Consider the following 15738-nt stretch of genomic DNA (forward strand, 5'->3'; position numbering starts at 1 on the left):
AAAATAACAGTGTTCTGTGAATGTTGATGCTTTAATAACAAATATTTATCGGGAGCGTGTATTCTAGAAAAAAAGTAACATAACTAGTAATGTAACTAATTGCTAATTACTTTTGAAATAAAGTAACGTGATTACTTTTAAAAGGAGTAATCAGTAATCAGTAATTTGATTACATTTTCAGAGTAACTTGCCCAACACTGGCAGTGAGTGATTAACATTAATAATGACAAACAGCAGAAGGTAAATAAGGCTGCTGTCCCTTTGAGACCAACTGCACGGATCCAATATACTGATACACATCCGTTTTTCACCCAACTTTACGTTTATTTAACACACAGCCGACTGTTTACGTGAATACTCCACACGACGGGCAATTTGACATAATTGTGTGCATATTTGAACATTCAAGCATGAAAGAGATCTGTTTTTGCGATCGCATGCTGTCTGAGAGGGGCTTTCAGTGCGCACGCTTCGGCTGTGTGTCAGTCAGCGCGAGCAGCAGATTGAGTTATTTTTCACTGCTTATTGCAGTTAATAACTTTATTAAACATTCTGCACGTGATCGCATGCTGTCTGAGAGAGGCGCTTTCTGAGTGTGTGCTTTGTGTGTCAGTCAGCGCGAGCACCGCATTGAGTTCTTTTTTTTACTGCTTATTGCACTTATTAACTCTATCAAGTGCGTCCCACTCTTTTTCTCATTCATGCATGTTTCCTTGTTCATCAAAGGTGTATATAACTATTAAGTAGTACTATGTTACGCAGATATGTTTGCATACCACTGAACACACGATATAGCAAAATGTCTAACGATAGACACTTTATTCCGCAGTAACGATATATACTGTCATACCGCCCAGCCCTAGTATACAGTATACTTCATGTCATGTTTGATACACAAATTTCTAAGGCCTTGATCATCAAACTAAGCACTAAACATCTTACTGAGACATATTATTGGAGATATAGAGTGACGACTGATATTTATGTCATTTTATGTAAGTATCTGTTATACTGTTATAAAGATCTCATTGATTACAAGCATCAGAATTTCATCACTTTTTGTCCATAAAAATATCAGCATCTGCACCAAATTGCATTTTTTTGCTCAGTTTGATTCTCTAAATAAAACTAAGCTGTTTTTCTTCCAAATTCTCATTATATCGTAATACTGTATATGAGCCATAAAAGCCTGATATATAATAATTAATTTTAATAATTTATGCATTTAGCAGACGCTTTTATCCAAAGCGACTTACAGTGCATTCAGGCTATACATTTTTTGACAGTATGTGACATATATATCTCATATGATAACACAAAAACACATAAGCAAACCTGGCCTTATTTGTTGGATGACTAGTCGTCTAGTCAAGTGTTATTACCCATCTTTACTACAGCAATGAGTTCATTGCACCTACTTAACTTTGAAATTGATTGTTGATAAAGTAAATTGAGTAGAAATGACAGATGCTGTCATATTTCCCAGTGCCTGTAGTTTAAAGGGGTCATGAAATGAGAAACCAAAATTCCCTTGATCTTTTGACATAATAGGTCATTGTATTATAAAAACATCCTGTAAGTTTCAGAACTCAAAACTTTGTCGTTAGTCTAAAATCAGCTTATATTGAAGGCAGTCTGCCAAAACGACAGTTTGTATAGTGTTCTACTCTATGATGTAATAGTGTGGATAAACACTGCCTCTGCAGAAGATCATCAACGGCTGCTTCTACAGCACTGCCTGTTTAGCCCCGCCCACCGATTCTACATCACTGCCTGTTTAGCCCCACCCACCAATTCTACATCACTCCCTGTTTAGCCCCGGCCACCGATTCTACATCACTGCCTGTTTAGCCCCGTTTAGACCCGCCCACCGATTCTACATCCCTATCTGTTTAGCCCCGGCCACCGATTCTACATCACTCTGTTTAGCCCCGGCCACCGATTCTACATCACTCTGTTTAGCCCCGGCCACCGATTCTACATCACTCTGTTTAGCCCCGGCCACCGATTCTACATCACTCTGTTTAGCCCCGGCCACCGATTCTACATCACTCTGTTTAGCCCCGGCCACCGATTCTACATCACTCTGTTTAGCCCCGGCCACCGATTCTACATCACTCTGTTTAGCCCCGCCCACCAATTCTACATCGCTGCCTGTTTAGCCCCGCCCACCGATTATATATCACTCTGTTTAGCCCCGCCCACCAATTCGACATCGCTGCCTGTTTAGCCCAGCCACTGATTTGCACATGTAGCATAAATAACGAGAGAGGCGAACGCAGATCTAAGCAGAACCCAAATGATAAAGATGCTCTGAAGACAACAAGACGCTGTGCAGTGCCAAGCTGTGGAAAATCCTTCTGATCCTAACGTTAGGAAAGAGTGAATGAACTTTATTTTTAATGAATATCCAGACCGCGTCAGTAAGAACGTGGTCCTTTGTTCGCTTCATTTTACAGCGGATTCGTTTACAAACAAGGTACAATTTGACGCGGGATTTTCAGAAAGATTAAAAACTAAAAGCTGTGCCGACTATATTGGATCCGACAGTAATGTCACAACACAAGTGTGAGTTACTGCTTTTATTACATGCTCACTATTGCTTTGTCTCTTAAACAGATCGTTTGATATGAGTATTATATGCGTATTTAACCTAAATCACAGCAGCATCCATCTATAGCCACGCCTATTCAAAAAAAAAATGTTTTTTGATCTAAAAATCTTGCTAACATTATAAGTGGACCTCAGAGAACAGTACAAAATAAAAAACAGAGGCAGTGCATGACCCCTTTAAGGCCTGTTGATGGGCTCGACTGTGGTCAGACACCTGTCCTCATGTCAGCTCACTTCATTGTGTGCAAGTCAGTGAACTGTGCCAGACTCAACCACCGTGACCCGACGCGCTCACATGACGATGTTGACACGGGTCTGAAATGTGTCACGACTGTACATCCAGGTAAAGTACATGGTGGAGCATGAACCGTGAACGTTTGAACCTCTGACACTTACTGTATGTGAAGGGTTTACGTTTTACTGTACTTTGTTTGATATCTTGATGGTGTTTTCTCTGCGCTTGCGGTCCAGTCATCTCAGGCATCGGTTTGATCGGTTTCACTTTCGCGCAGTGGATCGTGTCTTATATTGAAAGACTGTTTTAAAGGCAGCCTGTTTGCCGTTCATGTTTTCCATCAAGAATTGCTCATTTTACCTTCTGTCGGCTGCGCTGGGAATGTTTTGACGGCTTGTTTTGAAAATGAGTTATTATAAGAAATGTTAACTTGCAGTCATGACCAATAACTGGGGTCGTGTGCTATCAGAGAGGATTCACACATGATGCAGAATTGCAATTTGAATTAAAGGAGTTAAAATTAAAATGGAAAGAAATTCATATACTGTATTTGTCAATGATTCATAAATGAAGTCTTACAATATATTTTAAATATATCGATGCAGTAATGGACCATAATCGATTATAGCCTACTGACGTCATTCGCATACGCGCTTGTCACGCGAGTATTGAAGTATTACGCAATTCACACTCCTAAATTACAGTAATGAGCTGAGGCTGTGCTTAATTGTCTTAAAGTCGAGATAAACCGGAAGACATAAGAAGATCCAGTTATGACATTTTGATTAAAAATGATGTTGTCAAGTACTGTGAAACATAGACACGGATGAAACGTTCACAAGAAGATCTATAAGATGCGTTTAGAAATCAGCTTTTGTCTTGAGGTTTTGGAGAGAAGCGTGAGCTGCAGGTTCTCAGGTAGAACCCATCGACTCGGTCACATTCCAGCATGGCAGGTTTATTGAGGGTTCGCTTCACAAACAGGCCCAGAGCAAATGCAAATTACAGTCATCATGCAGCATTCTTCAGCAAACACAGGTTGCTCGGGGTCGCTCTTAACTGCGGGGTGCTGCATACAAATGACTTCCTGCAGAAAAGCACAGGTTAAGTACTTTGTATGCGTTGCTGTTTTCACAATTATAAAATCACAGAGTGCCATCAAGATGGTTTTACCTGCAGACCACATGCAAATTCAGTCATAAAGCCATAGATTTACTTGAAAATATGAAGCCGTTTAGAAGAAAACCAGACGGCATTGCAATTAAATCTGTAATCTCATCTGCGTCTCCTCTAGAGCTTTAGAAGACGTCTCAACAGTGTCTCAAAGTGTGCTCAGATTTGCCAAAATGCCAATCGAAGGTCCGAGATCTCAATATGAGCTGCTTTCCAGCTCTGCACTCCTACTGTATGACAGCTACTGACTCATTTCTAATAAGGCATTTTTGGAGAAACATCTGTTGATGCTTAGATTAATCATTACTGAAAGTGTCCTGAAGATATGAAAGAGCAGTCTATAAGAGAGGTTATGCTGCTTCTGAATGCTCTTTACTGTGTTGTGTAACTAAAATCACTCAAGAGTAGGACTCTGTGATTTCTGATGATGCTGAATCCAGTCATAAAAATGGCATTTACAGTATAATGCACAGAATGGCACAGAATTTCCCATCTGCGTCTCAATATATGAGAACATGAGTAGCAGCATTTCACAATTTCCTTTGAGAAAAACTACCGTCAAATACACATTAAAACGCCAAGCTCGTCACAGCAACTCGCCAAAATAAAAGTCAGAAATGCATTGCTGTTGTGCAGTAGACTGTACTTCTCAAAGTAGAAATGATAATGTAATAATTTAACATTTCAAGGATCTCACTCAATTTTTCTTCCATGTTTTAATTTAAACGGTAAGCCTAAATATAAACGCCAAAAATCAAAGGAATCATTACATTTTCATTTGATTGCATTTTAAAATGTTAATTGTTAATGTTTTATACATTTATTTTATTACCACTGTTTTTGATAATAAATGTGTATTAAATCATAAATCCAGAAAAATGTATTCTTATAATTAATTAAATAATTTAATTTGTAAATAAAGCATCATATGGCTCTATTTTTGTTAATAATAATAATAATAATAATTTATTAAATTGTCATTGTTTTTTTAATCAATTGATTAGACATGCTTTTTGCAAATGAAATGAAATTAAACTATTAAAAATAAGGGGAAAATGTATTTAGGTAAAAATAAAATGTAATTTGGGGAAATTACATTAGGCTGTATTACATTATTTTGATTAGGCTATAAAAATGTTGTTTTGTTCTATATTGTAAAGACTATTTTTTTAAATATTTATTAACATATATTATTTAGTTTAAATAAAAGCTGTTTTTTTTTTGTACTTTTTATTCATCAAAGGATCCTGGAAAAAAAAGTATCACAGTTTCCAAACAAATATTAAGCAGCACAACTGTTTCCAACATTGATAATAAATCAGCATATTATACTGATTTCTGAAGATCATGTGACACTGAAGACTGGAGTAATGATGCTGGAAATACAGCTTTGATCACAAGAATCAATTATATTTTAAAGTATATTAAAATAGAAAACCAGTATTTTAAATTGCAATAATATTTCACAATATCAGATGATGCCAAATTTACCAAATTTTGATTGCATCATATAATAATTGCTGTTAATAGTGTACATCGTCTGTTTGATTACGTCTTTAATTGATTTTTCCGTACATTTCTGCCATATGTACATTAACTGACAGTCACCACTGATAAGCTACCACTAAATATTGTAGAAACTTAATTTGCTGTAAAGTTGCTTTGCAACGATTTGTATCATAAAAAGCGTTATACAAATAAACTCGACTTGAATATTACCTTTTTTCTGTATTTTTGATCAAATAAATGCAGCCTTGATGAGCAGAAGAGACTTCTTTAAAAAACAAACAAAAACAATCTTTCTGATACAAAAAAAAACAACAATAAAATTATTAAACTTTGACTTACTAAAATAAAAATGAAAACAAAATATGAAAATAAACACAGATTCAAACTATGAGACAGTATCTCAATGATACTAAAGTAACACGGGTCTGAGCGCATTGGGCTTCCTCTTCCTCTGTAAAATCATCTTTCTGATCTCCTCTGGGGTTTTGAATGGCAGTCTATGAAAATAAATAAATATTCAGAATAGTGGTGGCTCAGTATTGGAGTTTAATGGCTGAATTGTGAATATTCGGTTTGCTTTCAGGGTAACTGCATTTCTTAATAATTTCTATCACCTTTCACATTGGCTCCATGTGCAGCGTCACACTCATTAGCAGCAAGTGCGGGAAAAGACGCTGGGCTCTTTGTCTCTGGCCGTCTGGCCGGGGTTCGAGGCTGGTGTAATGGCAGGTTCCCAGCGTGTTAATAACGGCCGTCCTCCTCTCGCTGTCTCACAGGTGTTCACAGGCATCAGTCGCAGGAAATCTCCGGTTTCTACTCGCTGCCTCAAGGCCAGATCACTCCGTCCATGAACTGGTAAGACATCTAAAGTCCGAGAGTGCACACATCTCTCCTCATATCTGCTGATGAAGGAGAGCATCCCAAACAAGACTTTAAATGTGAAGTGGCCCAGTATGTCACTGTACATTTACAGTCTTAAAAATAAAGCTGCTTATAAGGTTCTTCACAGCGATGCCATAGAAGAACCATTTTTGGAACCATCTCTTTCTTACCTTTTTATAATCTGAAGAACCTTCTTTTGCCACAAAGAAGCTTTAGTGAAACAGAAAGGTTCTTCAGGTGTTAAAGGTTCTTTATGGAACCATTTAGACAAAAACGGTTCTTCTATGGCATCGTGAAGCACCTTTATTTTTAAGAGTGTATGTGTGCAGCAACTTAATGTAATAACTGTACTTGTGTAAAAAGTTTTATTATTTAATGCAATGGAATTGAATATTATATATAATTTGATATAATGGTCATAACGCAATAATGTTCTCCAATCTTGAGCTCATATTGTAGTTTGCCATTGCATAGTCGGTTATTGCATGAGAAATTGAACAAAGTGTAGAAACTTATAATATATTCATAGTTTATAATCTTATGGCAGAACGTAATATACAGTATAAATGAAACGATGTTTACATTATATTAATTCTCTCTGAATATAATATGTTTATAGACACAAAACTTTAAAAGGTTATTACATTCAAATTAATGTAGGCTTCTTTGTCTACATTGTGAACATTTTAGTTTAACAAATTACTAATTTTGTGTTTTTATTATTTTTGTTTTTTTTATGACCTGTGCCATCAATTTGTGTCGCTTGGTGTTCCAGTTTTAGTTTTATTTGTTTAATTGCAATTGTTTTTTTTTTAAGTTACTGATTTTAAAATATAAATCATGATATTTAGGTTAGGATGAGATTTAAATTTAAAGGGATAGCATTTTTTGTTATTTGATTAAAAAGGTGATTATTAAATTTGACAATGTTTTAGTTGCACTCATATGTCTCGTAATGTAAAAAAAAAACATTATTCCTTTATGAGTTTAACATTTTGTTTTTCAAAATATTTCTTTTTTAATATCTTGCATCATGTGCCGTTATTACATTGTTCATTGCTGATGTTAATCTCTATGGTCTTGTGTGTGTGATAACTTGGCGAGCTGATTTGGAGAGAAACTCAGCTGATGTTGTGTGAGTGTCAGATTGATCTGACAGATGTTTTCATCATGCAGTGTGTCGGAGGATATATATATTCTGTCGGTGTGTGTGTGTGTGTGTGGATCTGGTGATTGAAGCCGTGTGTTGGTGTTGATGGTGTCTTGTTCTCCGTTAACCTGACGTCTGTCAAGGCCTGAGAAAGCAAGCTGTCACCTGGAAACATTTCTGTCAAGAAACATGAATAGTTCACCAGTCATTGTACTGCCGTAAAGTGAAGATTTGAAAACGATCGTGCTTTTCAGTAAAGCCCCGCCTTCTTTGATTTGATTGGTCACCTGGAACATTTGGACATTGACGAGCGCTGAAGCAGACCAGCCTAGAAATGTAACAACAAACGTCAAGCATCAAGAGTACAATCAATAAATATTTAGGCCTAAATTTAAGATGTTTTTGAATTGCATATGAATTGTGCATCCGTTTGCTGAAAACTCATCTCTTTTGAGCACTTCCTGTCTATTTGCCTCTTTAAGATGAATCGATGTATTCCCCAATTGTAAGTCGCTTTGGATAAAAGCATCCGCTAAATTAATAAATGTAAATGTAAATTTGGATTACACATGACTAATTCACTAAAAACAAATAGACTCATATCTGATTCATATCTGTTTATCGTACATAAATTAAATGGGTCAGATTTTTTAATATAAACTCAATAACCAGGTTTATGTATTTATTAGCAATAAATCCAGTTCGTTTCAATCCCATGCATTTAATGACTTGAGTATCACAATGAACAGATTGATTCTGATTTGAATAAATGCATTTTGAAAATCTGATGATTGAAATAAAATCAAACAGATGCAAATAGTTCATAATAAACCATGCCCTGATTTGTTTGAGTGCCTGACATACAACAAAATAAAAGTTTGTTAAAACCGTTTTATCCAAATGGATGAAAATTTTCTATGCAATTCCAATACATAAATCATAAATTTAGGCTGAAATATTTTTTGAGTGCATCATTTGAATAAGTGTGTGTATATATATATATATATATATATATATTTATTTGAAATAATTTTTTTAATGGTTTTAGTTAATGATATCAATTTAAACATTGTTTAATTTATTTTTTATTTTTTATTATTTTTTTTTTATTTATTTATTTGTTTTTGCGCATCAAGTTCAACTGAATTAAAATGAGAAATGTTGCAACTAGCTAAAGTATATATATATATATATTAGTTGTAATTTTATTTTCAGTTTTAGTTAAGTATAGTTACGGCCCTGCGTGATCAAAAAAGCGCTAGTATTAAAGTTGAGCATGTGCATTGCTAGAATTGTTTTCAGAGAGGTTTCCTGCCTCCATTGGTCAGACAAACAGTTAGCCCCGCCCCAAACACAGTGTTCAGTGTTTGGAAAGCAGTTGAGTCTTCAGCAAATCCACCGCCGGGGGCTCTAACTCTGTCCCCCGACCCGCAGGCCCAATCAGCCTGTCTATCCTCTGCCCTCCTGCGGCTTCAGACAGTCCTTCTCCTCCAGCCTCCAGAGCAGCTCCTCCTTCCCCAGGTACAGTACCAGACCTCACCTGTGCTTCACCTGACGCTTCAGCCGTATGTGTGTCGCCGCTGAGCTCACGGTCACGACCCCAAATACTGCTAAACTGAGCCACGCTGACAGGACCGCTCCGGGTTCAGCTCTGCATCGCTCTGATTCAGACTTTATTCAGCTAAAACTTGTCCATTGAGCTTGTAAGCAGTGCATTATAGTGGTTTTACATGGTTGTGACTCGAGTGGAAACATGTGACCCTGGAGCACAAAACCAGTCGTAAGGGTCAATTTTTCGAAATTCAGATTTATGCACTGCTCCAGGGTCACAAATTGAAAATAACTTTGCACACTAAGTGTAAGTTTAAGTGGTTCTGACGAACGATAAAAAGATGGACCCTTTTCACAAGACTGTGTTGATGTGTTTAACAGTCATCAGCATCGTAAATCCTCGAAGGTTTTTTATATTTTTAAAAATGTATGAACATTTATGACACTATAATTTGTATTATATCACCTTTGCATCAAATTACAAAAAAACTAGTTAAGGCTAATGCGAGGGTGTTTCTATGTGAGAGACATCGTTCTCTCTTCTGACTGCCGTTATCAGTCTCTCTCAAATTTGTTTCCTTTTATTGAAAGTCATGAAAACACTTATCGTGGAGTTTTTCTTTTGCTGTTTGAGCAAATGGGAATGCAAGAAATACATTTGCGGTACTTCTCCCATTCACCGCTCTTCAGGTTAACTCAACTATGACGACTTCCGCTGCTGAGAAACACAGAAATGTGAAAAAGGTCCATTGCCAGCCAATCAGAATCCATCCTGCTTTAAAGAGCTTGAGCTGTTAAGTTTCAAGACAACAAAACTGCAGCACGCTTGCAATAAACAATGTTACTGTGATGTTGCTTGTTATAGCTCTCATTATTTGTGTGAACAGGCCTTAAGTTAATGCAATTTTCCCCCCGTTTTTCAACTGAGAGTTATTGAATTGAAGCTTGAATTGAATAAACCCGGAACTCTGCTTTAATTACAGTTACGAGAGATCATGCTATACTGTGAATGCAGGCACAGCTAACGTGCATTAATATGCAGATGCACATTATATATCGTCCTTATGTTGCTAGATCTAGTAGTGGTATGTAAACTAAGGAACTCTTCTATTGTGCTGTGTGTCAATTTGACCCATATTCAATTTTAAACAGCTTGAAACACTGGTTAAACTTGTTTGTTCTTGAATTTCTTTCTTATTGAGTCATGAATGTGCATGCAAGGTTTTGACCCCGTAGGTGTGTTTTGGAAAGACTGTATGCATTTTGGTGACTACGATTGTGTTGGGAGTCAAATCGGCCCCCTTTTGGTTTCCATGCACTTGGACAGATTTTCATATCGGCCGTTTGAATAACAGCAAATATTCAGGTAAAAAACAGAAAACTGTAGTTAGTAAAAATCTGATTTTATATGCTGCCATGCAAAAGTTTGGGATCAGTAAGATTTTTAATGTTTTTTAAAGAAGTCTTTTATGCTCATAAAGGCTCAATTTATGTGATCAAAAATACAGAAAAAAATGTAATATTAAAATAATGGTTTTCTATTTTAATATACTTTAAAATATAATTTATTCTTGTGGTCAAAGCTGAATTTTCAGCATCATTACTCCAGTCTTCAGTTAGAAAACAATGTAAGCCTTTACTATCACTTTTTATCAATTTAATACATCCTTGCTGAATAAAAGTATTAATTTCTTCCAAAAAAAAACACTTTTGAACAGTAGTGTATATTGTTACAAAAGGTTTCTATTTTGAACAAATGCTGTTCTTTTTAATATTTTATTCATCAAAGAATCCTGATAATAAATCGGCATATTAGAAAGATTTCTGAAGGATCATGTGACACTGAGTTATGATGCTGAAAATGCAGCTTTGATCACAGAAATAAAGTGTAATAAAACAGAAAACCATTATTTAAATATTTTATAATATTACAGTTTTTTCTGTATTTTTGATCAAATAAATGCAGCCTTGATGAACAGAAGATATATATACATAAATATATAAAGTCTCTGAGAAGCTGTAATAGAGATTACATTTTTGCATGACTCTTTAGTGTTGATTTTTGTCATAGAGCATGGAAACCAGTAGGGGCTTATTTTGACACAAATGTCGTACCCACAACACAACATGAAAGTTAATAGCTGGTCTCTGTGGAAATGACCGATCATACGCTGTATGATATTTTGGTTCCTTTTTCATATTGAAGTACTTTCTTGTGGTTCACATAACGTCCAGTCAGAAAGTAACCCAGACGTCTATTGGGTACGACTCAATCTCTTCTCGGGTGTTCTTCAAGCCGTTTGTTTGTTTGTTTGTTTGGTCAGCTCAGTCTCAAAGTGGATTGGGTGAAGCACCAACCCATCGCTGTGGCTTTTCCCATCAGACGTCAACTGTGATCAAATCCTTCCTTTGTAACCCAAAACCCGAATTAGATGAACAAATCATGTTAATATGCATACATGCAGTAATAAATCCAAGCTGTGGAGATGGTTTCATTCGGATGTCAACAGACGACGCACATCTTTGTTCAATTCTTCTCGTGTCAAAGGCACAAATCCAAAACAGAGTCTGGATCTGCGAGTGTGTGGGGACGCTTTGTTGAGCTGGAACCCTTTCTGCTGTCCTTTCCCATCAAATAGTAGTGCTGCTGTAGAGTCGGCTTTGAAATGATATTTGAGTTTGTGTTGAATGCTTCAGACGGCGTGCTTGTTTTCCCTCGGGCAGAACGGGGTTGTGTGTGTTTTGCAGTATGTGCTTGCGGCGCTTCGGCGGTGCAGATAGAGCGCCAGCTGCTGGTCACATGACGCATTGACGCTTCATTACAGTTTTTTTGTTCAGCTGCTTGCACACACAATCTTTACTTGTCACACAGTTTCTGAAAGCTGACACTCAAACACCAGAAGCACACACCAAATCTACAAAACCATACGCTAATTCTCAGACTTTGACTCGACACTTTTTGCAAAACACAACACAGAATTCTCTGTTACACACAAAAATCTATCAGGAAGTTTCTTGATTTCCTTTATTATGTGTGTGTGTGTGTGTGTGTAGGTTCTCTCATTCTCTGATGCTTCAGTCCGGCATGCACCCTACAGGCATCCCACACCCCGCGATAGTGCCTCCCTCCGGCAAACACGAGCACGACCAGTTCGACAGGAGCATTTACACGTAAGTCCTCTGATGCTTTCAATGAATAGTGCACAGAACAGACCTGGGGCCTCATTTATAAAACGTGCGCATGCACTAATTTGATCTCAAAGCCACGGGAACATTCATATTTGTGACCCTGGACCACAGAACCAGTCACAAGGGTCAATTTTTTAAATTGAGATTTATACATTATCTGAAAGCTGTATGGTTTGTTAGGATGGGACAATGTTTGGATGAGATACATCTAGGCCTATTTGAAAATCTGGAATCTGAGGGTGCAAAAAAATCTAAATATTGAGAAAATCATCTTTAAAGTTGTTCAAATGAAGTTCTTAGCAATGCATATTACTAATCAAAAATTAAGTTTTGATATATTTACGGTAGGAAATTTACTAAATATGTTCATGGAACATGATCTTTACTTAATATCCTAATGATTTTTGGCATAAAAGAAAAATGTATCATTTTGACCCATACATTGTATTGTTGGCTATTGCTACAAATATACCCCAGCGACTTAACACTGCTTTTGTTCTGCAGGGTCACATTTATAAACACAGTCTTTGCGTGGAAAAGTGCTTAGAGCCACGTCAGGGTCTGAGCAGACGTACACACTTTTCATTGTGCAGCCATGATGATGATAATAATAGTAATAATAATAATAATAGTAGTATTAGGCATGTGCATTTTGGTTAATTTTCCTGACAGATATATCAGATGCTGGATAATTGTTTAAGAGTTAACAGACAAGATTAGAATGTTAAAAAAAAACTAAATTAGATTTTTAAAATTACGCATTAATAATGTCATAAATGTGCAAATATCACCATAAACAGAACATGAGTTTTGACATGCCGTCATGCATCTGCCGCACTTTTGTGAACGGAAAAAACTTAATAAAATTGTATGTAATTAAATAAACAAACACGAAATATGTTTGACTTAAATAAAACGAAATTTTAAAAAAACTGAGGCAAGTAAGCTATGCTTAGTTTTGGTGTGTTTCTGTGATTCGCTCCATAAATTAAAAAGAACCAAGAGTTAAAACGGCATCCTTATTTTTCTGGATGCTACAAATTAAAGCACGCTATTTTATTTTATTGTGAGTGTACACAAATAAAAGCCCAACTTTGGCCTCACTAAAGTTCTTTTTCCTGCTGCTCGCCATCCTCAAACAACTGTTTTCGACGTTGACTGATGCTCTTTTATATGCTAATGATATTAATTAGGGGGCGTTTACAAGGCGGAGATCTGACAGCTGTCAGCTGCGCACCATTTCAAGATCATTTGTGATTTATAAATGCCACATCTGGAAGAGAGCATGTGTTTTTGTGCGCATGTTCGTTTTACGTTTTCTCTCAATCGCAATTGTGCATTTTTGAGAAACGATCTTAGAACAGATTTAGGACGCAACTTTTTATAAATGAGGCCCCTGGAAACTCTTGAACCCTTGAAGTTAGTTTTCTGAAATTTAAGCACACGCAAATATTATTCCAGTAGTTTATTTCTATGTTTGTGCCATTTTTTTAAGTGCACACGTTTTGGTCTCAACACCAAAAATGCAACGTCTGAATACAGTTGACTCGGACGGGACTAGTTTTCCTGGAGGACGTACTTTGTGATTTTAATCCCATCTGAATCTGTGTTTTTCTTCCATAACCTCTCTAGAAGTTCTAGAGCAAATTACCTTCTGTTTGGTCCTGTGAGATCTGGAATTGCCTTGTGAGTTTGCACCCCTGAATAGAAATACTTGACACAAATCTGATTCTCATAATAAATTGTCCATGTCTGTGGGACTAATTATAATACCTCAAATACCTCTGTTTGTGTGAAATATATCCAGTGCTGGGTAGATTACTTACAAAATGTAGAATTTCAAAAATTCTAGATAGTAAAGTAATCCATTACATTCCACGTTTTAGGTAATCTGACAACTTTTTGATTACTTTTAGATTACTTTTGACCTAATGCATTGATCACATTGATTTAAATAAGATAATCTTGTACTATATTGATGTAAAAGTACAAAGAAAAAGAAAATATATTACATTTGTTCTTATTAACAACATGAAGTGCATTAAAAAGTTTCCCAAACTGGGGTTCATGAAGGAACTGAAAATGAAAAGCTAATATTTAATTACATCATAAAAATGTAAAATTAAAATAAATCATTTTAAAATAATTGATCATTTAAATATAAATTCATGTGTTCATCGGTAGTTGATGCAATGTTGAAATGTTGAGAAAACTTATGACTTAAGTTTAAGTAAAACTTATTAAAACGGAAATGATTTTTGTAAATTTCAGTTTTTGTGTAATTATATCCATCTGACTAGTGACTGGTCTTTGTGTGAATGTCCACAAAACTAGAAGACTGGAAAACTCGTAGGCTATTTTAGAAAGGAAGATTGGATATTAGGATATTAGAATCATTTATTGCTTTAATAAGAATAATATGTAATCATGTAATCCCTAATAAAGTAACTATAGTCTGATTTCAATTATTTTAAAATATAACTACAAGTACTTAATTTTTGGAGTCTGATTACGTAATCCACATTACATGTAATCAGTCACTACTCAGCACTGAATATACAGTATTTTTGTTTAATATGAAGTGTTTTCAGTTGAAAATGCTTGTTCCTATCAAATGTTAGATCAAGTCTCCACGTCAAAAAATTTCAGATCTGAATCCTGCTCCGAGATTTGTCTCACATCCGAAACCCAGTCAGCGAAGTCTTGTCTGATACCCAAAACCCGTATTAACGGTCTTCTGTCAGCCGAGAAGTTGACTGAGAAAGCCAGAGAAGAGCAGAAGAGGAGACAAGTGATGATGATAACAAAGGAGCAGAGTTTATCGTAAAACCGTAGTTGCGTATGTTTCAATTCTCAGACTTCATCTGACCAGCGCAAATGCAACAAGTGTTATTATACTACGATCGGTAGCAATGGAAAATTACTGCTTCACAACAACGTCCCTCTTATCATGAAGACAAATATCCCTTGAAACCATACAGTCATAAGACAACAATGGGAAAATAATATAAAATATAATATAAGTGACTAATCAATGAAATGAGTATATAAGTGGTTTAAATGATCATTATAGATGAGAGATAAACATGGGCTTTGTGCCTTTGTTGATTTCGAGTAATGGGACGCCCATCCAAACATGTTATTAACTATTGTTATTTGTATAATGAAGTGTTTTTCTCTTTCTTCTTCATCACGTACCTCAGCAAATCTCATGCAGAGTTGAAGCGCGAGAAGGAGCCCAAGAAGCCGGTGATCAAGAAGCCGCTGAACGCGTTCATGCTCTACATGAAGGAGATGCGGGCCAAAGTCATCGCTGAGTGCACGCTGAAGGAGAGCGCTGCCATCAACCAGATCCTGGGCCGACGGGCGCGTTCCATCCGCTTCATCTGTGATCAGGATTACTGTCTGGGAGAGAGTGTGTGTGTGTGTGTGTGTG

The 15738-nt window shown here is 36.2% G+C and overlaps 1 protein-coding gene across 10 annotated transcripts in view; it reads left to right on the forward strand.

The window, feature by feature from the left end:
- The window catches only part of tcf7 (transcription factor 7), a 60405-nt gene that overhangs the window by 33009 nt on the left and 11658 nt on the right, over positions 1–15738 (forward strand). For 5 of the 10 annotated variants that reach the window (XM_016555392.1, XM_016555395.1, XM_016555399.1 and 2 more), the window contains exons 5-9: positions 6307–6385; positions 8997–9083; positions 12168–12284; positions 13935–13988; positions 15506–15668. In XM_016555392.1, coding sequence (XP_016410878.1) covers positions 6307–6385; positions 8997–9083; positions 12168–12284; positions 13935–13988; positions 15506–15668 — 500 coding nt within the window. The remainder of the gene's footprint in view (positions 1–6306; positions 6386–8996; positions 9084–12167; positions 12285–13934; positions 13989–15505; positions 15669–15738) is intronic. The other 5 variants (XM_016555396.1, XM_016555402.1, XM_016555401.1 and 2 more) reach the window with 3 other exon arrangements.

The sequence above is a fragment of the Sinocyclocheilus rhinocerous genome, unplaced genomic scaffold (genome assembly GCF_001515625.1).
Source record: "Sinocyclocheilus rhinocerous isolate Xijiao unplaced genomic scaffold, SAMN03320098_v1.1 scaffold1427, whole genome shotgun sequence".
In the NCBI taxonomy this organism is placed as follows: Eukaryota; Metazoa; Chordata; class Actinopteri; order Cypriniformes; family Cyprinidae; genus Sinocyclocheilus; species Sinocyclocheilus rhinocerous.